The 25,219-nt window shown below is 39.5% G+C and overlaps 1 protein-coding gene across 2 annotated transcripts in view; it reads left to right on the top strand.

Moving 5' to 3' along the window:
• Positions 1-25,219, top strand: part of CSTF3 (cleavage stimulation factor subunit 3) — a 136,670-nt gene that overhangs the window by 5,002 nt on the left and 106,449 nt on the right. For both annotated transcript variants that reach the window (XM_073347707.2, XM_073347709.2), the window contains exon 3: positions 378-492. In XM_073347707.2, the coding sequence (XP_073203808.1) occupies positions 378-492 (115 nt within the window). The remainder of the gene's footprint in view (positions 1-377; positions 493-25,219) is intronic.

Consider the following 25,219-nt stretch of genomic DNA (forward strand, 5'->3'; position numbering starts at 1 on the left):
GATTCTTGACTCTGGTAGTAGTCAGATTTGGAGTCAAAATCTGGATTTTAAATTTAAATACTCGAAGAGAAGGAAGGAACTCAGGATTATAAACCTCTCGGCTTACCTTTGAATTTTGGATCAGTCATTTTAGCTAAGTAATGGAAAGTTTCCAAAGCATTGTTTTTCAATGTTGTCCTTATGTTGTTCCAGATTTTTATTAATTAGATCACACCAGATTTCCACTCAAACTGCAACAGTATAATCATGAGTAAGTAATCTGTCAAGTCCCTCTGAAACCTCCTTCAATGGTTTTTTTAAACATAATGCCTCTCTGTAGAGTCCTTTATTGTGTAAAGTATGTGCTGTGTTATGACTAAAGGCCTCCTTGTGTACAGTGCAAATTTCATCAGACGTGGGACAGCTGAACATAAATTCAAGACTACAGTCCTCCTGAGAGTTCTCTTGAGCGTTATTGGAAAGGCTTATCTGTTCTGGGCTTCCCTAAAAGAGGTAGGTAGAGACTTGGAGTGATTGTTACAGGGGATTATTTATGGTGGGATTTTAATTAATTGTTATAGTGGCTTACTGTGTGGTTACATGGACTAAAGTATTTTGTGGCTAGGATATGTATCCTCTAGTGCTTTCAGAATTGTTACAGGTATTTAGAGTTATGCGAGATGCCTTAATATATTTAAATAAAGAAATTCCAATGAACAAGACTTTGTGAGATTTTCAGAAGTGCTTAGCACTGGCCTAACTCTGCCTTAAAGTATGGAAAGTCTGACTTAAAGTATGGAAAGTTAATCTGCAATGAGATGCACTTTGAATTAAATTTTATAAGGGCCTAACTCCTACTGAAATCTAACTTCAAAGGGAGCTGAGTTGGACCAACAGTAATAACTTTTGAAATCCCTCCCTTCATTATGATGAAATTGAGGTTGCAGACACATCAGTGTATTGACTATATATTACTGTACCATTCAGGAATGGTAAAACAAATAAATAGAAAAGCAGGACATTTTAAAGTAAGGTTGCACTTCCAAAGTAAACCACAGTCATTCTCAGATAACTGCAACCTTAAGTCTGCACCACGGAGACAACTAAAATCAGTCATCCTCAAAACTTACAGAAATAGCATTCCATTACATTGAACAGTCACCAGTGAGTGCAAGTAAAGTGGGCATAAGGTTGCATTATGAATTGGGCCCTACTAAACTTACTTCAAAGTGCACTGCACTGCAGATTCATTTTCCATACACATCCAGTATTCTAGGTGTATACATTCTGTTGCTATACACATAGGGAAAACTACTTTCAAATTCAAAGCAAATGTGCTTTTCATCTCTTTCAAGAGTTAAAAGTTCAAACTCAGAGCACTGCATTCTTAATTAAGAAATGACATAATTTATTTTCTTAAGGTATCTTAGCATTAAAGTTATTTGGAAAATACAAGGCTGCATACATTAGTATTTCCCATTACTGTAGTGTCTACACTGGAGATACTTGCTAGGAAGGTTGGTAAATAAACAGTACATCAGAAAATAACCTTGAAGATCTCACACGGTGGTGTTTATCTATTGGAAAGGAAAACATACTGGGAATTACTGATGTTTCCTTGTTTTCAAAAACAGCATTATGGAAAGACAACACAATTGTAGTCTATAATGTTTTTGTCATAGTTGTCTATCAAGCAACAGAAAGCATGCAGAAAATGAGAGGAACTTGAATGAAGTATTCAGCATTGATGTCAAAGATTTCTTTTGTATTACAAAAACAATCACTACTAAAATAACTTCCTCAGACATGTATTTCTTAGACATTTGCCTTTTCAAATCCCTATTCCTTTAATTATTGAGGATCACAGTTGTTGAAAATGCCCAGTGGGACATCTAAATTTCAAACAAATAATTGGCACCTTGCCAAATGATACAGAATATTTCACACTGGAATATTGTAGAAATGTTATTTCTATGCATTTGTATCTTGTGTTAATATCACAACAGTGAGTACTGACTTTGCATGTTTTGTTTTTTACTGTGTTTTAAAATTGATTTTTATGTGATTTGAGAACACATACATTGGGGCTGTTGATAAGTACAAGCCACTCAGAGTGACATAAAATTATTTAGAGCCGCTTAAATGCTTTGACTCCACCAAGTATAAACTGATTTTCTAATTTTGTAACTTGCTACTGTAAACTTTTTTGTTTAAAGCCTTTTTGTGGTATCTATGTATCTAGATATTTAAGATCCAGAGCCCATTGAGGTCAGTGAACCCTGCATCAGGCCCTTAATCTATGTCTGTTGACCAGCTGTACGTGGAGATAACACTTACCTACCTTACACTGGTATTGTGAAGCTAAACCATAAATATTTGTGAGGCATTCAGATACTATGGTAATGGGGGCCATAAGGAGAAGATAGAAAGACTTCCTAAGTATTACCATTCCTTTTTATTATTTTTACTTTGCTAAACAACACAGACAAAAATGTTTTAGTACAAAAATAAATGGGGATGACCAAACATTGTCTCTCTCACCAACAGAAGTTGGTACAATAAAAAATATTACCTTACCTATCTTATCTCTCTAATATCCTGGGACCGACATAGCTACAGCACCACAGCATAAAACACTCAAATAACATTTTGAACAAAAATAGTCCATTTCCTACTGTGACCGGAGTCCCGGGGAGCGAACTGAGGTCACTCAATTAGGGTGAACTGCAAAGAATGGGGCAGACAATCCCCAAAACTGGTGGATATTCCAATACTTAGATTTACCAAGCCAGCACAAAGCAGCTTCTATAATACCTCACTGGTTACCCAGAAGCCAACAACACAGTTCCCTTAAAGTAACCCAGCCTTAGGCCTCTACCCAGACACCCAAGTCAAATATGATGAGGATTACTAAAAATCTTATTCATTATATAAGAACATTCTACCAATCCCAAGGGATCGGACACATTACCTCCCAAGTTAATGAATATTCCAGATCTTACCCAAATACATGCTTATGCCAATTCTTATTGACTAAACTAAATTTATTAAAAAAGAAAAGAGAGAGAGAGTATTGGTTAAAAGACATAAGTACAGTTCTTGAGATTAGATTCATACTAGAGATGGCGCACTTTGTAGTTGCAAAGAGTTCTTTTAGAAATACTCCATAGGTTATAGTTCAATGTTCATATTCAGGGAGATCCAGTCAAGACTGGAGATCTCAGCCTTATAGCTTAAGCTTCTCCTGCATGAAGCATCAAACAGGTCTGAGATAAAAAGGATCAGGACTCAATGGTCTTTTATAGAGCTCCAGGCCTTCTTTGACAGGTCGGAGTCCTTTGGGGAACAATAGGCAATTATGGGGATTTTGAAGTAGACCTATTTCCTAAGCATCACTAGTAATTAGCTACACAGATTAACATAAGGCAATTTATCCATTAGGCAGTCTATCACAAACTTTAAAGAGACATATAGACAATGACATTATTTCACCTAAGATTCATTTAAATGTTAATATTCCCTTTTGATCTTTGAATCAATAGCTATAGTGACAGACAGGAACAGTTTGTTTACATGGCTAACATTTAACAAGATATGAGTACACACACACTATTAGTATCATCTTTAATTTCTAACAACGTAGGCTAGAACTTTGAAATGCAAACCTATCTACCATGGAATGGCCCTAATTACCATTCGCATACTTTTCTAACATATCTCTAAAGATTGAATCTGGGTCATTTATCCTGCAGAATACTTAGCCCTTTCAGGGCACATGTCACATTTTGTATAAGATTTGTTGCAATTATACAACGGTAGCAACAATAATTTGCATGGTCATATTTTAATTAGACATCACACCTACTATGTTCATGTTACAATAAAGCCAAAGAGTTGGCACTAAAGTGTACTTTTCTGGTAGTTAAAGCAAAGAGAATAAGGACAAAGTAATGGAGCTTGAACTACACTATCACCCTGACAGTGGTGCCTCCAGAACAGAATTGAGGCTCATTGGTGGGACAATGTGGGAATGCCTACACTGTTATTTCTTTAGTAGAAAGAAGTACAGAAAAGATAAGCTCATGAGCATTCAGCTAACTCAGAACAATTCAAATATTAATGCAAGAAAAAAATTAGAAAGCACCTCAGATATGAACAAGTTTAAATACTACTACTCAGCACTTGTATAGTATTTTGCAACTTCAGAGTACTGTACAACACAAAAACTTACAACACAGCTGTGATGTAGGTAAACATGAATTATGCCTATTTTGTATATAGGGAAACTGAGACAGAAAGGAGAAGTAACCCAAGGCTGTGCAATGAGAGAGCCAGGATTAGAACTCAGGTTCTGTAGACCATACTGTCACTTTAAAAAACAAAAAATACAGCTATTTACCTACTGGTATGAAATATGGGACTTGGTGTGTAAAACAAACAAGTATGGAGTTTGTTGTTAAAAATAATCACGAAGAAAATCAACTCAGAAATATTACAAAGTTGGATGAAAATATTCCTACCTCAAAAAGCAAACTAGAAAAGTATATGAGACTTTTTTCTAAGCAGGAGAGAAAACTGAATGATTAAATCAAAAGTAAATAAATTTCAATATAACATCATTGTTGCTTTTACAATTCTTTTGTGTAGAAATAATTGTAATTAATGCTATCTGGAAGTGTCTTCTGCATGTCACACAAAGCATGACTATAAATAGGAGTGCTGTCCAGTAATAATACTGAACCTCTTTTTTTACTTGTTGACTGATCACATTCTTTTTTTAGTTACTGATCCACAGCAAGATCCAGACCAGGAGACAGGTGAACACCACAACTGTTCCAACTGACCTCACTTTCCTAAATGTATTGTTCCTGAATGTGACTGTCATTAAAGTAGCTGGCATAGGCCAGTCATATTTTTCAATTAGAGCCTGATCATATAAAATGTTATTCACATGAGTAGTTTTTAGTGAGTAGTCCTGACTACTAGTGAGCAGGTTTCAGAGCAGCAGTCTGTATTCGCAAAAAGAAAAGGAGTAGTAGTGGCACCTTAGAGACTAACCAATTTATTTGAGCATAAGCTTTCGTGAGCTACAGCATCCGATGAAGTGAGCTGTAGCTCACGAAAGCTTATGCTCAAATAAATTGGTTAGTCTCTAAGGTGCTGTTAGTACTCCTTTTCTTTTTACTAGTGAGTAGTTTCACTGACTTCAATGGCACTACTCATGTGAGTAACAGTTTGCAAGAGTGGGCTCTTAGGCCTGATCCAAAGCCCACTGAAGTAAAAGGGAATCAGGTCCTTAAGGAGCACTGTCCTTTTCCATGTGGGAGTCCTAGTTTGGGCAGATCTTGTAACCTGTTGGTCTGGTAGCGAAACACTGGTGTAAGGCACTTAATCTTCAAGGGGTATGAGTCACTCTTCAGTGCCCCTTTGTAACTGGTTTTACAATATAAGCACATTACAGCATTAGAATAGATAATAGAATAGTGAGGATTCCAGGCACATAGGTCATGTAAATTTATTTTTGCGGGGAAATGTGGCTAAATAGATACATTGCAAACTGAAATTTGTAACATTTCTGTGAACCTATCTCTAAGGATACATTTGAGAATGGGGAAATATATACTTTTTTACCTCAGAACATTTTAGGAACAGGAAATGGCATCTGGTCTAACATTCTCTGTTCCTTTTTCTTTTATTCTGACCTTTTTATTTTATCATCAGTCCCCTCATTCTCATGTGTTTCTTAGCATTTGGATCTGCCTGCACAGCAAAGTTTTCCATGTTGAGGCCCCGTGCTTTTAATATGATAGGGTCTTATCCATTTTACGACATATTTGGGGCATGCCAAACTCTTATTGCCTTTACATGTATAGAGTAGGAATCAAATCCAAAAGGGGCAGTTGAAGGATTCTCCCTGTGGAGGTGAATCTCTGGGTGGTATAAAGAGAGCCAGCTCTAAACAATCTGCTCCCACCCCACCAAACAGCCGGAGCATTCTGTGTTCCACTGATACAAGGCCTTTGCTCTTGGGACAAGTTAGATTACTTCTGAGGTTGTTTAACTTCTGCCAGGGGACGGGGTTGAATCAAACCCAAGCCTTCCACTGGATTGAGAAAACCCCCATTTTCCTTTCCCTCCTAATGTATGCCTTGAGAGTAACTGAGGATCTGGTGCTATAACATGGTTACAATAATTCCATACCATTCCCACACACAAAAAAACACTGCTATAATATGTTAGGGCCCTGACAGTAAATTTTGCTGTGTTGACACAGGCCCTTCTTATGCAGCAGTTCTGTCTGAGACTACTTACACCAAGTTTTCTAATGTACTTGATGTTTCCGAGATGCTGAACTCCTTACTATTGGTAAAATATATTACTATTGTATTTATGGACTTGTTTTTATAATTTTGAAAAGCTATGTAAAAGCTACCTCAAAGTCACCCACCTTTTTTCCAATGAGATGACATTCATGAAATATTAGTTACATTATAATTCTATAGACTCTCCTTTTGGCAGAAGCAAAAACAGGAAAGATTTAATCACACAAGTTATGAAGCCAGGAGACTGACTTGCAAATGCTTAAAAGAAAAACATTTCTATTTATAGTAAAGAGCATATTGTGCTCTAAATTCTTGTTTATTCTGAGTTACAAATATTTTTAAAATAAATTTTTCCGATATGTTACAAGATACCAGACAAGATTCACAGAATGGGCTTGTCTTTATGTTTTGTTAATAATTTTCATGTTCCAAACCAACAAGAGTCTGATTCCATTCCAAGGGGAAACGTGATGTTCAACTGCAGTTTACAGAATTGGTTTGACAGAATGAAATAAACCATGTCCTCTCTTAGTAATGAGACATTTGGCAAAAAGTATCACATCAGAAGAACAATAGCAGCAGATTGTCATTACGGTCCACAAAATTCTTTAACCTCTATGCAATATCCCTTTAAACAATGGAGGGGAAGCTAGAATTATATTTCTTCCTTGGCTAACTGATTTTTTCCCAAACATTTCAGGTTTATAGAGTTTTGAGGGATTTTACAACTTTTGGGGAAGAATTAATTTAAGTCGTATTTTTGAAGTTGGTGATCTTTTTTTACATCCTGCTAATAGTAACACTTAAATGCATAGCTGATATTTTTACATAGATTTAGATGTACAGAAACACTTTCTGGACTAAACAACTAATTTTTAAAATATATTAGAAGATCATAACATCATTTAGTGGTATCTGTGAAAGCAATGTTGTATCTATGTAACGTGACCTAAATTTTTATGGCAGAGTCAGGAAATATGGTTAGGTGCCTTTCTTTTTTATATTTTGATTTAATTAGTGCTCTCTGGCATTTATAGAGTCTATGCCACATCATATGTACCCTATGTGGTGTTTGACTCTAAAGCAAGATAGCGAAGCAGCAGCAGAAAGGAAAATGGCAAATTTGTATTCATAAGTAACTATTTAGTTATATGTTACTTGATGCTCAATGCTAAAATAAATGAGAATAGGTTACAATAGGTGAGGAAATGAACGAATCAGGACTGTGTATTATCTAACATGGGTACACTGGATACAACAGTGAAGGCTATGTAAGAGGTTATAGTGGGATTTTACTTAAATTGTCCATGCAACCAACTTTGATGATCTCTCTCAACACTCCACAATAACAATCAAATCATCCTCTTGCTGTTTCTTTTGAGAGGGGAGGGGAAACAACTGGGAAATTAATGTCAGAAGACAAGCACAAGAGCAGCCCTCTAAAATCACCTTCAGTTTCTATGTGATACAGAGTTCTGGTTTGAAAAAAAACAGAAGAAATTGGGATTCTTGCAAAGATACTATTTAAAGCCACAAATGTTGCCAAATTGACCTTCAAATATTTATGCTTCGACATCAGACCAGATACAGCTCTCTCGTCAAAAAAGATTGCTTCCATAATAATACAACAATGTAAGCTATTACAAAAATAATGTAGCTCTCCTGGACTAAGAGGGGAAACATGGACTGCTACTCAATAATTGAAAACTAATTTTTTCCTCTACCAACTTAAATAACAAACATGCACTTTCAGATTTACAGATTTCTCTCTAACCCAGATTCTAAATCAGTAACAAAAATACACATCCAAGAGTCAAAGGCCTGGAACATGAAGTTGCTTTGGCATTCAGTACAATTTCACAAATGTTAAACACTGTATATAGTATACTAGGTCCTTCACACAGCATGTATACCATTTCTCATAAAATAGCATTTTACATGTCTGGATATTTCTTCAAAATGCCCCTGTTGTCCGATGGAAAAGGTTATGTATGATATCAAGAGAGAAGAGGTCAAAAGAAGACATGATATATTAACAGCCATGTATGTAAAATACACTGGAACGTCTTAAGTAACTCAAAGGAATGGGGGGGCAGAGGGTGAGAAAACCTGGATTTGTGCTGGAAATGGCCCAACTTGATTATCATACACATTTTAAGGAGAGTGATCACTTTAAATAAGCTATTACCAGCAGGAGAGTGGGGTGGGAGGAGGTATTGTTTCATGGTCTCTGTGTATATAATGTCTTCTGCAGTTTCCACAGTATGCATCCGATGAAGTGAGCTGTAGCTCACGAAAGCTTATGCTCAAATAAATTGGTTAGTCTCTAAGGTGCCACAAGTACTCCTTTTCTCAAAGGAATAGTTTCAGAGAACAGCTTCAAATCCTTTGGTCTTCCCTGCACACGCATTTGGACAAGAGAGAAAAAAACATTATTAACTCAATAGTTGTGGACTTTCCAATCTATTGCTTCTTATACATTTAAAGTAACATTGAATCATCTGCTTGAAGATTTTAAACTATTATTAATTTGTTTTGGAGCATTACAAACACATGTACATAAGGTTTTAGTATTGAGTTTATTAGTTTGTTTTATATGTTCCATTAATATATTAAAAATTGATACAACACATTTTTTTTAAAAGGCAGGGTCTTGCGAGGAGGCTTTACTGAATTTAGTTAGTAAGTGGAAACATCACTTGGATAGTGGCCTCAATGGGAGATTTGCATCTGAAAGTACTGAAGGTTTCCTTATACTACAGATGTTCTACGTTGATACAATGGGTCAGTTTTCAGCAGTTTCCATGGCAACAACTATGAGAAATGCACACATAATTTTACATACAGTAGAAAGTTGTGAATGTGCCCAATATGTAACACAGGGAATCCTTTTTCTTATTTGCCATTTCTCCTCTTCTCTTTACACTTCTCATACAATCACTCTAAACATCCTGCTTCCTGATAGGTTTTTAATGATGCAACAAGGATTACTGTTATATTTAACTACATTATTAGCCATGAACTGTAGAAGATTTGGGAATGAGCCAGTGGATTAACAGTAATGTGGTTTGAGCTAAGTTCAGGTATAACTTATATCTTGATTTTAGTAAGGCTTTTCACACAGTCCCACATAACATTCCCATAAGCAAACCAGGGAAATGTGGGCTATATGAAATAACTATAAGGTGGGTGAAAAACTGGTTCAGAGACCTACTCAGAGTAGTTATCAATGATTTTCAGTTAAACTGGGGGAACCTCACTAAGGTCTCTTCTGGGTCTGGTACTATTCAATATTTTCATTAATGACTGGGATAATGGAGTGGAGACCATGCTTATAAAATCTCAAGTCTCTTACTTTCTGAGATGAGACTAACATTATCTGTCTACAAAAGGGGATTAGTAGATAGCTGTTCACCATATAAACAACCTGGCAATATTAATTATATGTTTATTATTATTATTATTATTTATTTGTATAAGCATAGCACTTAGGAATCCCAGTCATGGACAAGGACTCTATGGTGCTAGGTGCTGTACAAAAATATGGTCCCTACCCCCCAAAAGCTTACAATTTAAGTAAAAGACAAGAGATGGATATAGGAAGACAGATGGGGGAGTACAAGGAATGAATCGATGAGACAATACTGGTCAGCATAATAGGTAGTTGTGGTATCAGCACACCAGAGCCCTAACTGTCTCACAAGTCCTTAAGACCAGAAGGTAGAGTGTTTGCCTGCTCCAGGGTTATTTAGTATTTTATGGATCCCTCAGTTTTTTCCTTCCCTGAACGATGAAATAAAAACACTGAGAACCTTAGAGAAATGTGCAACACAGTATAAAACACTGGGTAAAATCTTGCACTGACATCAATGGGAGTTTTGCCATTGACTTCAATGGGGTCAGGATTTCACCTGTTGCCTCCTTTTTTCTCCATAAACAGACTTTCCATTCTGACACTGATCATAGGTAAATGCTTGAAAAATGTACCAGATACCCACAACCCTGAGAACTAAACCTACTAACCAAAGTATAAAATGATGGTCCCTAACAGCCACCCTCCACCTACAAGTGGGCGGGTGGATTTTTCAAGCCCTGATCATGACTATTATTAACGCCAACAGTTTCATACACGTTCAGATGGTTGGCAGAAGCACTAAGTTGGCAGCCACTAGGCAGCAATTCTGCAGACCTACAAAAGAAATAAGAAAAAATAATTTAAACATACACGTTTCCTGAAATTGCAACTACAAATACCTGTTTGGGATCGCATCTGCATTTAATAGGTAGACTCAACGTTTTCATTCACCTTTAGCAGTCACAAAAAATATGAAGCTCTCTCCAAATTGGCATTATGACAACTACTGACTTGTGAGTTTAGAAAGAGTATAAAAGATTTTTCTTTTACAATACAAAAATCTTTGTCAATAATTACTCACACTTACCAATCTAATCAAATGTTATTCTGAGTATTTAATTGCATTTCTTCAATACTCACAGAGAAAATTCATCTACTGTATTAGGAAACTAATAACTACTTCACAGCAGGGCATGTGTCTCTTCATCCATCTTTTATGAAATAGTTGTATCTATTACATACTGTGTGAAAGGTTGATTTATCTGCTAATTAACAGGTTTTTAAATTAGAATAGCATATTGCTGAGGGGATGACGTTGAAGAGTTCAAGCTAATGTTTAGCAGTAGCTACTTTAACACCTTTCTACTTCAATTGCAACCTCAAAATACTATGTTTTAATTAAAATATAGTGGGGAAATGCATACTTAATGCTTACAAATGTGTACTTTTTAGTTATGTTCCTGGTACTTTAAAAATAATTTTATTAGTGTCAGGGTAGTTGTTTGCACATACATTCTTATTGTTCGAGGGACGTGATCATTCCCCTTTATTTGACGTTGGTGAGCCTCATCTGGAGTACTGTGTCCAGTTCTAGGCCCCACACTACAAGAAGCATGTGGAAAAATTGGAAAGAGTCCAGCAGAGGGCAACAAAAATGATTAGGGGGCTGGAGCACATGACTTATGAGGAGAGGCTGAGGGAACTGGGATTGTTTAGTCTGCGGAAGAAAAGAGTGAGGGGGGATTTGATAGCTGCTTTCAACTATCTGAAAGGGGGTTCCAAAGAGGATGAATCTAGACTGTTCTCAGTGGTGGCAGATGACAGAACGAGGAGTAATGGTCTCAAGTTGCAGTGGGGAGGTTTAGGTTGGATATTAGGAAAAACTTTTTCACTAGGAGGGTGGTGAAGCACTGGAATGGGTTACCTAGGGAGGTGGTGGAATCTCCTTCCTTAGAGGTTTTCAAGATCAGGCTTGACAAAGCCCTGGCTGGGATGATTTAGTTGGAGATTGGTCCTGCTTTGAGCAGGGGGTTGGACTAGATGACCTTCTGAGGTCCCTTTCAACCCTGATATTCTATGATTCTATGATTGTTAATGAATATTACTGCTCCCCTGTTGCCTCATAAATTTAAGCTGCTACCTAGATATAAGTACTTGTCTCCTTGTTTTAAAAATGTTTTCAGCATAAGGTCCTGATCTAGCAAAGAGATTCACAGAGTGGCATTTCCGAACTTTTGTGTGCTTCATTTTGCAATCTTAGTAATGTTACTGTAGATTTTCTGTGTGTAGTTATAATAATATAACTCTAGTATTGACACTCATTGAACGATTCCAGAATTGAAATTATTAGCTTCCATTATGGGGCTATTTTTGACACTCTCTCCCCTCTGACTTTCTGAAAAAGCTAACTTTCCATAATATTTCTTATGTAGTTTCTTCCCTGGTAGCATTTTTTTTTTTTTAATTTTGGGTTAATTGGATAAACCATTTTGGGGTTATGAGGTTTCAAAAGGGATTTGTTTTCACTTTTTGAACATTTTTCTACCTTTTTCGTTTAAGTCAACACAAAATTGATTTAGCTTAACAAAGTTAACCTTGTTTTTCACACTAATCCTCAATGGTGCACCGGGGATAAATCGGAGTGCAAAAGCTTATGGTTATTAGAAGCAATCTGTGTGGAGATTATAACTTGAGCTAATCAAAACTTGGACTTTCTGTTCTGTGTTAGGGGGCTTATTCCTTCACCCACTTACTTCCCTGGTCCTTCTCGCATGAAGAGAGAGCAACAATACCCGAAGTCCAAAGGTGCAAACAATTCGATGTTTATTGGGGTGAACTTCCAGCAAGCATGATTCCAGTTTCCTTCCTTAGTATCCTCCTTCCCAGCTCTGACACCACAGAGCCTTACACCTGTGTCCCTGTTCCCATTCCTGCCCTTAGCAAAACATGATTCCAATTTCCCCAATCCCATTCCTTGTTCCCATTTCCCCCTTTAGCAAAACATGATTTCAATTTCCCCACTCCCATTCCCTGTTCCCATTTCCCCCACCCACACACCCACCCCCTCACTTCCTGATTGACTGTAGACTATATAGTAAAACTTGAGTTCTGCTTAGCTATACCTTAACCAATCATTTTCCTGAAATTTAACTAACAATACAGAAGTGAGGATTTCACATCCCAGCTATTGATAAGTAAGTTCTTGCCAGACAGGAGGCTATCAAACTAAGTTTCCTTTTACATTTTATAGGCACTTCCCTTTCTCTGGAGGTAATAGGCACTATCAGGACAGGATTGTATTCCTAACAGCCCAATAGCACCTTATTTCAATGTGACTAGTTTGGAATGTGAGGACATGACCGTTGGCTTCCCAGCTTATGGCTGCCTCTGCTGCTTAGCCAAAGGCCTTAGCCTAAGAACAGGGCCTCAGACTGTAACAGTAAGAGAAGGACCTTACACCAGCAGACAGTGATTTTGATTCTTTCTTTTATACCTCTATAACTAGCCAAGTGATAAGAATACACCTAAATTCTTCGAGTACAGGCCTTTACCGACAGGCCTGAATATCTATATCCTAACATTCTGTGGGAAATTCTAGTATTCAAAACTTCCTCTTATCCAGAATTGGAATGGAAAGTAAAAATTTTGAATTTCCCCACAAAAAAAGTTTGAAAATTTTTGTTTTGGAAATTTGGAACATTTCCAACCAGCTCTACTTATAACTTCTCTGAGAAAGTTGCAAACTGTTACAAACTTTGTTTTACCTAATCTATGCTTTCATTTAAAAAAAGAAAGTGTGCCAGAGAGGCCAATGAATGAGACAGTGCTTGAACCCCTTTCAAAACAAGGTAAGCTGAAGGGCACACAGGCCCAGTATGGTTGGACCCAACCACAGCAACCTAGCGAGTGTTCAACTCCAGCTCAGGGAACTACCAAGGCTGAGACACATACTGGAAAAAGGTGGGAGGCAGTTTGTTGACCAGTCATTGGTATTATTACTACAATGACAGCTAGATGTGGATTGCCCTCTTTTAGGAACTCTGGCCCAGATCCTTTGGCTCCTAACTTCCATTTAAATCAATGGAAGTAGGAAGCCTAAATACCATTGAGTCTCTAGGCCTCTCTTCCCTGCATTCCTTTGTGGGCCTGACCCTTTAAATTTTGCAGAGCCAAGCAGCTGCAATCTTAATGTGGTTATTTTGCAAAAGGTTGCTTAACCTCTCGCTATTTCTGCTCATATGTATTTTCACCTTGAGTTATGTTTTCCCCCGTCTTCTCGAGTACAATGTAAGTAAAATCCATTTATTCATGTCTGAATACTGTGACATCATAGCAGAATTTTCAGAAGCCTTCTCAATCCATTGCTAACTTCCCACACTCAGCAGCTGACCTCCCAGTGATCTGTCACAAACCAGGTATCCATCTTCTTGCTGATCATTCCCTTCTGTGATAATCCTACCATTCCTTCCATGATAACTTCTGAGTTTATTCCCATGTACACCTGAAGTGATCATATCCTCAAGTAAGGAAGAGGAATTTAAGACAGAAGAGGGCTTTATTGAATCAGACTTAAAAACATATACTTTAAATTTTAAAAGTATATGCTGTATATTAGCTAAACAAAATCCAGAATAGATTAATTGAATTCATCACTTTGCAGTGGATACATCACAAACTAATTTTACTAAAATTCAGTAGTAATATTCATCTCTGACATACTGCTTTTCATCCATATATCTCAAAGCAGTTGCAAAGGAAGGTAAAATTCTGATTCCTGTTTTCACATGGGGAATCTGAGGACCAGAGTAATAAAATGATTTGCCAGAAGTCACACAGCAGGTCAGAGGGTTACTGAGAATAGAATACAACTTTCTACTTCCCTGCCTGATGCCGTCTATATTGTCTCAGTTGAACCAGGGCCGGATTAAGACCTTTAGAGGCCCTGAGCACTGAAAAGATTATGGTGCCCCCCCATATGTAATTCAAAATAAAAACAATACTATTCCGTAAAATAAAATTTCATTTTTCAAAATGACACAAAACTTAGATGTATGCTGAAATTAAAATAGCTTCTTTCTAGATTTTCTGATTGCAAAATCTGATCGCAAAATTCTGGATAAGTTCATCGAAGCTGACTCAGTGAAGCATGTCCACTTCCATACACAATAGGGAAAGTGAATCAAGTCTGTCCTGACACATTGTTGTTCTCTGAGGGTCTTTTATTCTTTTCAGCTGAGAAAAAGAGCATTCTGTGGAGCAGTTAGTAATCATCAATGTTAGAAAAATATGTAGTGCTATCTCTACATTTGGAAATACGTATTGTATTCCGTCTTTCAATATTGTGTCATGAAGATCAATGTGACTGAATTTCATTTTTCCTGTTTCCTTAAACTTTGTGCACATATAACAGTGGAACTGCCATACTTCTCCACAGAGATTCATGTTCAAGTCAACAGGGTATGAGTCAACTAGCTTTTGGGAACCTTGTGAATATTGTTCATCAGATAAGTCCATATCGTGTAGAAAAGAAAATCTCCTTGATACTTCTTTGTACACTTCACCTTTCTTCTTCATATGAGCTTCAAGTGTATCAATTATAGAGTAGTAAGTAGATATGCAAAATTTGTCTGTTTCTGTTGCACTGCTGTCATTTGCTTGTTTTTTCCTGATTTCGCTTGCGGGACTGGGCTTCTTTGTAGTTAGTATCAGGCAAGATATCTTTTGATATGTCTTCAGATCTTTCAAAATCATTCCTCAAAGTGTTTAAGTGGTCTGCTAATGATTGTACAGAGGTCTGCATATGTTTTCAAATCCGATTCTTTTTCTTGGAGAGCTTGACCTGTGTGATAAAAGTGTTGTAAAATTTCATTCCATATGGTCAACATGAATACAAACTCTAGTTCTTGCATCTTGTTTGCAATGTTTTCTGCCTCTCTTATAGTTTCTCCCTTTTGTGATTGATCTTCAGCTATGCTTTCTAATGCATCCACAATCTTTGAGTTGGACTCCAGAATTGCACTTGTTGCCACTGCATGTGCCTCCCAGCGAGTATTAGAAAGAGATTTCAACACACGATCATTGCCCAAATATGTTTTAGGATCTGCCCATCAGTGTGTTGAGGCAGAGAAAAATGTATAAAGTAACTGGACTGTTGAGAAAAGCTTACTGCCACCAGACAACAATCAACAGCACTGCAGCCAACAAGATTGAGAGAATGTGCAGCATATGATATGAATATGGCATATTTGTTCTGTTCTAAAAGCTTCTTCTGTATTCCTTGATAACTCCCTGACATGTTGGCAGCGTTGTCATAAGATCGACCTCTGCACTTTGAGAAATCTGTTTTGCAAACTCGGCACAGATAATGCAGTACTTGATTTGCCATTTCTTCAGCAGTGTGGCTTTTCAAATTAAGGAATGTTATAAATCGTTCAACTGGTTTTCCATCTGTGGGAGACACATATCTTCGTACAATACTCAGTTGATCAATATGTGAAAGATCAGGTGTAGAGTCGACAGATAAACTGAAGTACCCAGCAGTACTTATTTCATCCACAATGGCTGAACAAACTTTGTCACTCATTAGACCAATGAGTTCATCACATATTGTCTTGGATAAGTATGATGGGTTACCTTTGCCAGCATTCCCATATTTTGAGATATGGCCTGCTAAAAATGGGTCAAACTGAGCCACAAGCTCCAACAATCCCAAGAAATTTCCATTCTGCAATGATCCAAATGTGTCATTTGATCCCCAGAAAGGCAGACCACTTTCAGCTAATATTTGAATAACAGCTATAACACACTGCAAGACATGTTGCCTGTATTCTCGTTCCCCTTTAATTTGTTCTTTCAATTTTTGTGTCAATCCAAAGCCCTGTCTTCAATTTAAATATGTCAACATTGAATCTCTTTGAGTATTGCTATTTTCATGTTGTTCAATTAAAACAGTATTCTGCCAGTCACTAAATCCATCTGCAGCAAACCAGGATGTTGAAGGTTTATATGCAAAAAATTTGCAAACAAAACAGTACACAGACCCTGTTGATGGTGAATACAGTAGCCATTCTCGAGTGTATTTCTCACCATTCTCTTTCATGCCGAAAAATATTTTTTGTGGACAATATCTTGTTTGTTTTCCATTGGTAAAAGCCCGACGTGATTTCTCAAATGGCCCAGTGTGGTGTTGACAGTCATTTGGTCCACGATCTATCCAATAAGCTACATCATTGGTACTGAAATCAACCCACATACCAGGATCTTTTCTCCTATTATTTACAGCATGAGCAGGCTGAGTCTCTGACACATCCACACCTTCTAGAACAATGTCTGTTTTACCACCGGGAGTAGGATGATCAGTTACAGTCTCGGACACATCCACATGTTCTGGAATGGTGTTTGTTTCACCAATAGAAGAAGGGTCAGTCTCTGAAACACCTACAGGTTTTGGAACGATGTCTGTGCGACTGAGAGAAGATGTTGCTTCTGATGGATTTGCTTTGAAAAATTATGTCAGCTTTGGAAGATTTTGGAAAATTTCACTAGTTTTTTGTTTCTTTTCTTCCGCCAGTTTACTGTTCTGTGCTCCACTCAGTTGGTTACATTTCATCCTGCCCCTTATCTCAGTTATCTGAACTTAAAAAAAAAACAAATTACACAAGTACACTATTTTATGTATATATATAAGAAAGAAAAAAACAAATCAAGTACGTATAACTCAGAAGAATATATCAATAATAAAACATAAATTTATTGCAATACATGAAAGGATCTGATTTCCTCGCATTATTTCGATCTACATTAGTAGGACACCCCCGTGGCTTAGGTGGGGATAAGTAATAAAAAGAGAACAGAAAAACGGGAGAAGAGTGTGTAGTGGAGTGTAAGGAAGTCTAACAAAGTTCTGACTTTTCCCATGATGACTACTTCAATGCTTTTTTTGAAATATCAAATATCAAATTTTTTCCAAAAAAAAATCTCTTTTTTTTTGGTGCCCCCTGCCTTGCTGGTGCCCTAAGCACATGCTTAGTCTACCTATTGGATAATCCAACCCTGCTCAGTTGAATGTAAACTAGGGGGAAATGAACAAAGGTTACCAAAAATACAATACATACTTTATAAACAGTGTACTGTAGAAGTGATCTTATTTCCATGGACGGTGATTTACCCATCTTTGTTAGCAGATAGGTATCCAAATCCCCACACCATGAGAAGACTATATATCCTTGTACTGTTACTTTGTATTCATGCTCAAAATCCAGAAAATGCAATACTTCTTTTATCTTAAAACTTATACATTCAAAAATCCCCTTCTTAGATGAAAAAGAGCTAATAGTGAGTGCAAGTAATATTAGTTGGATGTATTATTGTTCTTTGCTTTGAGAGGATGTACATTTAATCTATTGTGCTTCATTTTGATGCAGAAAAAGCAATGATGCAGAACTGAAACCAGAGTAATCAACTCTGACAGGAAAATACATTAATAGGAGCAAGTAAAATAAACTGGAGATCTAAGTAATGGCTAATCAACCTAAGAGGATTTACCTAATTAATCCTGTGTTGCAGAGCTATCCAGATTGCTTCTCAGTCTACTCCCTATGTAACTATTTATTACTTACTGTCAGCTTTCTAGAAAGAAGTAAAACATCTTGTAATGAGGAAGACTACATTACCTATTTTTGAACTGCTTTTTTGTTCTACTGCACAGGTAGTCCCCAATATTGCTACTGTACAGTGAAAATATTTCCAGAATTTCAAACATTTTGCAATCATTATTAATCATAGTCCAACTGAAAAGTCAAGAAAAATAATAATTTTGAAAGTCATATTTTTTATAATATTTCCTGTTTTCTTTAAAGAAATTGTGAAGGAAAACAATTGTTAACTATCAGAAGGCTAGATTGCCTGGGATAGATACAGTTGCAAAATCTAGCCCTTATAAAAGAAATTTAAACTGTGGTCATTTTTTTGTTTTGCTTTGTTTTTTTCCTTTACATAGTTATATCATTTGCTGAAGACAATCTCACAAAAAGTATTTTGTAAGAAAAAAAAAGCAAATGGTTAATGTTTAAAGAACATTATTTTTGGATAAATTTTAAATATCTTACAAAGAGGTTTCAGAATGTGGTAGATATGTGTCGTGTATACATTTAGTCTAAGTAAAGCAACCATATGAAGAGATTTTAAAAAATAGATTAAGTATTTTATAATCTTGCCTACACGAGCCAGCTGAAGGCTTTAAATAATTTAATCCCTACAGCAACTGCCAGTCCCAACTGGAATACTGAAACAAGGCCTGAATTCAGTTTGAAACCCAACAGGTGCAGTCTAATAGTGCTTCCTTAATTCAGCTACTGATCTGAGTTTATGCTCATGGAGAACACTATATTCTTAAATTCACTAGGGCATTAATTAAATTAGTCTAAGTGCCTCATGTTTTGTCCGATCTTCCACTATCAAATTTACCTCAAATGTTACTCTATTTTCTTCCCCTCCCTCCTAGAAATTTTTGGTTTTCATGCCAGATGCAATACAAATAGCTTTAAAAAGCTTTTTAACGTAAATATCATCTTATAATTCTATGCTATTATGATGAATTCGGGCTATATCTGTACAATTTATGAATTCTGGTTATACTGTGAAAAACTGCTGTGTCGTGAATGCCTATATGTATGTGGCTCCGCTATTGTGGTCCTGTACAGTACACAAAGAGAGAAACACTGGAGTGGTGTTTAAGACTCATAAACAATGGGTGAGCTCCATCCTTAGAAAACCAGCTTTAGCTTAGCTCTTCTGAAGGGGTGGAAAAGGCAGGAATGGTGGAAAGTTATCTAAAAGACAGAACAAAGGAAGCTGGGGCAGCGGAGTTGGGGGAGGATGTTAAATAGTAAGTAAACGCATGCTCTCAGCGCAGCCTGCAAGTGGGCTCTTGTCCAATTTCCCTCAGTTCCTTGCATGAACTCAGAACAGCCTTCAGAGTACATGAACAGCCCTTTTGTGAGAAGCCTTTTTTTACCAAAACTACCACTACCATAAACCAGAACCCTTCTGGGGTTTGGTGAGAGATGTTGGATGTGGGGATGAATGTTGTTTGGATTGTACTGGGGTGAGGGGAAGGGTTCTGGTACAGTTCTGGCATCTCTCTCACCGTGGCTCAGCTCAGCTGAAGTATCTCTGTCCACGGCTCCTATATCTGGGATCTTTCACCAGCCTGTTTCCTTCCCAGTTATGGTTCCAGGCAGCTCTTGCCTGGAGACATCTGCCAGCTCAGCCTTCCATCATTCCCAGCCTTCAACCCTCTCTAGTCCTCCAACTTCAGGTCTCTAGCTCAGATAGCCAGCAAGCATCTCCCTCTCCAGCTCTCAGCCTTCAGCCCTCTCCAGCCCAGCTGTGATGTTCTAGCATGGGCTGCCACTTGGGTGGACAGCACTTGGTGCTGGGCACACAGTCCTTTTGTAACCTCCCATTGCTGGGCGAATTATTACAAGTCATGTGACTATTTCCTGCTACAAGTTCCCACCAAACTTCAAAAAGAGCGCCAACTGGGCGATAAAGAAAGGGGACTAACATGGAGGGCAAACAACAACTCAGGCAACAAAAAAAAAATGGCGAAACCAGCCAAAAGAGTGAAATTGCCCCTACTGAGAGAGAGGAAATCTTCTGGCCACAGTGGGCCTGCCCAGGCTTGGCTCTAGGCTTTTTGCCACCCCAAGCTCCGAGAGCGCAACTGCCCAAGCCAAAAAAAAGAATAAAAGAAAGGATGGCCGGAATACAGCCCCTGAAATTGTGCCGCCCCAAGCATGTGCTTGCTTTGCTGGTGCCTAGACTGGTCATGGGCCTGCCATATGACTGGGAAGCTGATCCACTAACAGGTGTTCTTTATCATAATAGTATTCAGTTTAGCTGGAAAGAAAATAGCCTGATGCATGACCGAAGTGTGTTGTGCCCCCTGCAAGAGTCTAACATCAATTTCCAGCTGGGAGAACCACCATCCTTTTGCAAGGTGCCTGTTGCTGAGTCATTGGCCCATCTACCTTCGGGAAAAATTTATTTTACCTGAACCTGTTTTAACTCTAGTTCCCCACTGAGTTCCCTCCCTGCTGAGCAGCAGGAGCTCTGTGCCATTGAAGGAGCCTGCTATCAAGTCAAGGTGAGAAGTACAAGGTAGGATTTCATCATGGGCAGCGCATGAACCGCCGGCTGGGGGAGGCTAGCCCCAGCCCTCCCTTTCTGTCTGAGGCCTCACCCCTTCTACCCTCCAGCCCAGAGCCCTCTTCACCACTGCTACCAGCCTCAAGCCCCCACCCCAGGCTAGCCCCCACCCTGGAGCGTCGGGAAGGCGGGCAGGCAGTGCTGTTGCAGCACCCACAGCCCCAGCTGGAGCATAGGGGAACTGGAGGTCGGTGCCACGTGCAGGCAAAGCAGTGGTAAGCAGGAGCGGGGGGACCTGGGCATGGCAGAGCATGGGTGGGGCCACACCCGGCTGTTTGGGGAGGCACAGCCTCCTCCAGCCTGTGGGACCCACCACCCATGGATTTCATTATTTCCATGAGTCAAGTGGCAGACAAAGCCAGGCAAAATCTGTGCTTAAGAATAACTTAATGGAGCGCTGCATGGCCCAGAGAATATATAAAGGGATACAAAATTATCTCTTTCAGGTCACCAAGTCAGCTCTGACCCAGGTTAGTAGCTACCAAAAATCATGCTTGCAAGATTTATTGTATGAAATTAGTTGGTGGTCTCAGTCTAGTTCCCAGTGGATAGGTTCATATCTGTCTCAGCAGCAAGGCCAAAAAGTAAATGGAGGCTTGTGACAAAGTGTGGATTTTCCCTTGTTATGTTGTTTGTGAGTCTTACTGTTGAGCCTATGTGAATTTTACTGTTTTGCATGAATACAATGTGAGCCTCAGTTTCCCTGTGTGCTGCACCAATACCTCAATGGTGGGAATAGGGGTGTGTGACTTTGGCTGAGACCTCTGGGGCAGGTGAAGCTGCTCCAGCTGCCCGCACATATTCTATGACTGGTGCCCTTTGTAACCTGAGACCCAGGAAGGGGATGTAACCAGGTGACAACCAGGTGACTCTTTGCCCATGAAGCGAGACAAAGAGAAGGAGGCGGAGCAACAGGGGTGTCTGAGGTCGAGTTGCTGGAAGCTGGCAGTCTGCTTGGGGGGACTGGAAAAGGGGGAGTCCAGGTCACCTGGTCCAGGACTCCCCAAGATAGACTTGGCTGAAAGTCACTGAGTTCTGTGCTAACAAGTTCTGTTCTATGCTGTGTTCCTGTCAACTAATAAATCTTCCATTTTACACTGGCTGAGAGTCACGTCTGGGGTGCAGGGCACTCTGGATTCTCCAGGAGCCCCGCCTGGGTGGACTCACTGCGGGAAGTGCATGGTGTGGAAGGGGATGCTAAATGCTCCAAGGTCAGACCCAGGAAGGTTGAAGCTGTGTAAGCTTCTTCCCATGGTGACAGTATGCTCACAGAGACGAGACATGCTCCCCCAGAGTCCTGGCTGGCTTCATACGGAGTAGTTCCAGAGCATCGCTCCAGTGACTCTGTGACAAGGCTGAACCACCAATCCACAGATTCCTGCAAATCAGGGTGAGGTACTAAAATAGAGCGAGTTGGTGCACCAGCTATTCATGTTATAATATAAACAGAATAGCTGCAGCGACACTGTAGGATTATCAAGAATCCAAAAGCCAAAAGTATAGGCTTCTATCAGCTTAAAGTAAAACTATTTTTCAGGATAAACCACTCCATAGGCAACCTTAAAGAAGAAGGTAAGTTTTGTTCCTAGCAACTAGGATGCAAAGATATCTGGCTTCTTCAAGTTTTCTCAAACCCCTTTCCACGGGGCTTCTGTTATGAAGAGTCCAGAACTTCCCATCAGGGTTTCTGTGGGTGTAACCTCAACTGGGTAAGATTGGCCTAAAAAAAAATTGCTTTCAAGGCAAAATAGTTGAAGGCTTTTCTCTGCATCTTTATTCAGGATCTTCTTCTTACATCCCTCTGCTCCCATATCATCTCCCCAGAATCTCCGTTAGCCAAGTTCTAACAATGCAAAACAGACTTTGTGGATGAGCACTGCTTTTTTTTATGCTTACTGTCCTCCAATATTCTGTTGTCATTTGGTATTGGTGTAAGTGATTTAAATGGACTGTCCAGTATGTAAAGGTGTATTATCTAATCATATGCACAGGGAATGAAACACCAGAAGAACCAGCCCTGGCTTTTCTGAGAAATGTATCTTGTATTTAAGGTCAGAACATTATTAATGGATTGAGTAGCAAGTGCGTGACTGTAGTTTATTTTAGTTAAAAAGGAGGAATCAGACTTCTTTTCGTTCAGCTGTCTGTGTACCTAACGAAGGGACACTACTAACTATTCTCTGGTTAACGTGCAGTGTGTTGCCACAATTTAAATTACCTGAGATTGCCAGATGATGCACTAAACAGATGAGGAGATATGAAGGAAGGCACAAATGTGCGAGTCGGTTAGTATTACCAACATAAATAATAGCAGTAATCACGTATTGTTTGCACATCCCAAAAGTGTCTAGTTGCTTGTATAAACTGAATGTTTTGTTGGGGGTTAGTCAGCTAGTTAGGATAAAATAAGAGCAATAACCTTATTGCTGTGTTATGACCCCAATATTTTAATAAGAGATTATGACTTTACCGAGGGTACAGTCTGGACTGTTGAATGGTTGTATCCCCTCAATCCTCCAGCCTGGGTGCCTTTTACCCTGCTTTGCTGTGAGAGCAACCACTCCTGGTTTGCTCATACACAGCTTCCGGCAGGTAAATCATTCCCACATATACTGTACGAGTGCTATGGCCAGCCACTGTTGAGTTACACAGCAGAGTAACACCAGCAAATTCTCAGTCCCACCCTTGCCCCCAGAAAAATGAGTCTTGTACTATCCAGCACCCTGCTGCACAACACAAGCTCATATAAAGTCCATCATTTTATTAATAGAAAATTATATGGACAAATCCTGTTATCCCAAATGGAGTTTCCCAAACACTTCAGTCCAAGCACATTGGTGCTCATAAAACAACAAAACAAATGTATTAAGTACAGAATGATAGATTTTAAGTGATTACAAGTAGTGAGGTATAAAAGTCAGAATTGGTTACTAGGAAATAAAACATAAAATGCAACTAACACCTGACTGAACAAGCTAAGTGAATTCAAAGAAAAGTCTCCCTCACCACATGTTCCTCAGGAAGGCCTGAGTCAGTTTAAACACAGCCTTTTGATATCAAACCCCTTGTCTGTTGACCTCTGGAAAATCCACTATATGCAAGCCTACCCGGGGCTGCCACTCTGGAGGTGCTTACAACACTGAGTGATTCACCTTACTCAGCCCTCCTCACTATTTATAGGTCATGGAGGAACTGTGGAAATCTTCCCCATGGCCCACAGTGATACATAAACCATTCATAACCTTAATGCAGTATACTTCCCCTAAAAAGCCTGCATTGGGTGCACCCCCAGTGCAAAAGCCCTCCCATCAGCATAGGGAGTGTCTTCACTGAAATGCTACAGCAGTGCAGCTGCACCATTACAGTGTTTTAAGTGTAGACAAGCCCTAGAGTTGCCAACTTTCTAATGGCACAAAACTGAACACCTCTGTCCTGCCTCCTGGCCCTTCCCAAGGCCCTACCCCAGCCCCAGCCCTTCTCTGAGGCCCCACCTCTGCTCACTCCATCTTCCCTCCCCCCTCACTCACTTTCACCAGGCTGGGGCAGGGGATTGGGATGCGGGAGGAGGTGAGGGCTATGGGATGGGGCCAGGGATGAGGAGTTTGGGGTATGGGAGGGGGCTCAGGGATGGGGCAGCGGGTTGGAATGCAGGAGGGCATGAGGGCTCCTGCTTGGGGTGGAGGCTCTGGGGTGGGGCTGAGGATGAAGGGTTTAGGGTGCAGAAGGGAGCTCCAGGCTGGGACCAAGGGGTTTGGAGTGCGGGAGGGGGTGCAGATGTGGGAGGGGGCTCAGGAGTGGGGCAGGGGGTTAGGGTGTATGAGGGGGAGGTGAGGGCTCCAGATGGGGTGTGGACACTGGTGTGGGGCCAGGGATGAGGAATTTGGGGTACAGGAGGGCCTCCGGGCTGGGGCAGAGGGGTTCGGGGTACAAGAAGGAGTGAGGAGTGTGGGATCCAGGCAGCGCTTACCTAGGGCAGCTCCCAGGAAGCAGCTGGCAGGTCCCTGCGGCCCCTAGGCATACGGGGTGGGGACAGGGGACAGGGAGGCTCCATGAACTGCTTGCCCCCACGGGCACCGCCCCCACAGCCCCATTGGCCACAGTTTGGAAAGAATGATGGCCAGAAAGGTAGGCTTGAAATTGTGATCAAGAAAACTGTCTCCTGCTTCATCCTACTGCATGCAGTGAACCAGGCTTTTGGGCACATTCTTTGTAAGTGAACAGGTCTGCAGCACAGACATACCTGACATTTTTATTCTAACAGAAATAAACCATAAAACCTGAATACTCGCTAAATGCAAAAAAGGGTAAAACTATGGAGCTCAGCCATCCCTTCGGCAGAGAGAGGTATTGT

This window comes from Lepidochelys kempii, chromosome 6, assembly GCF_965140285.1.
Source record: "Lepidochelys kempii isolate rLepKem1 chromosome 6, rLepKem1.hap1, whole genome shotgun sequence".
NCBI classification, from domain to species: Eukaryota; Metazoa; Chordata; order Testudines; family Cheloniidae; genus Lepidochelys; species Lepidochelys kempii.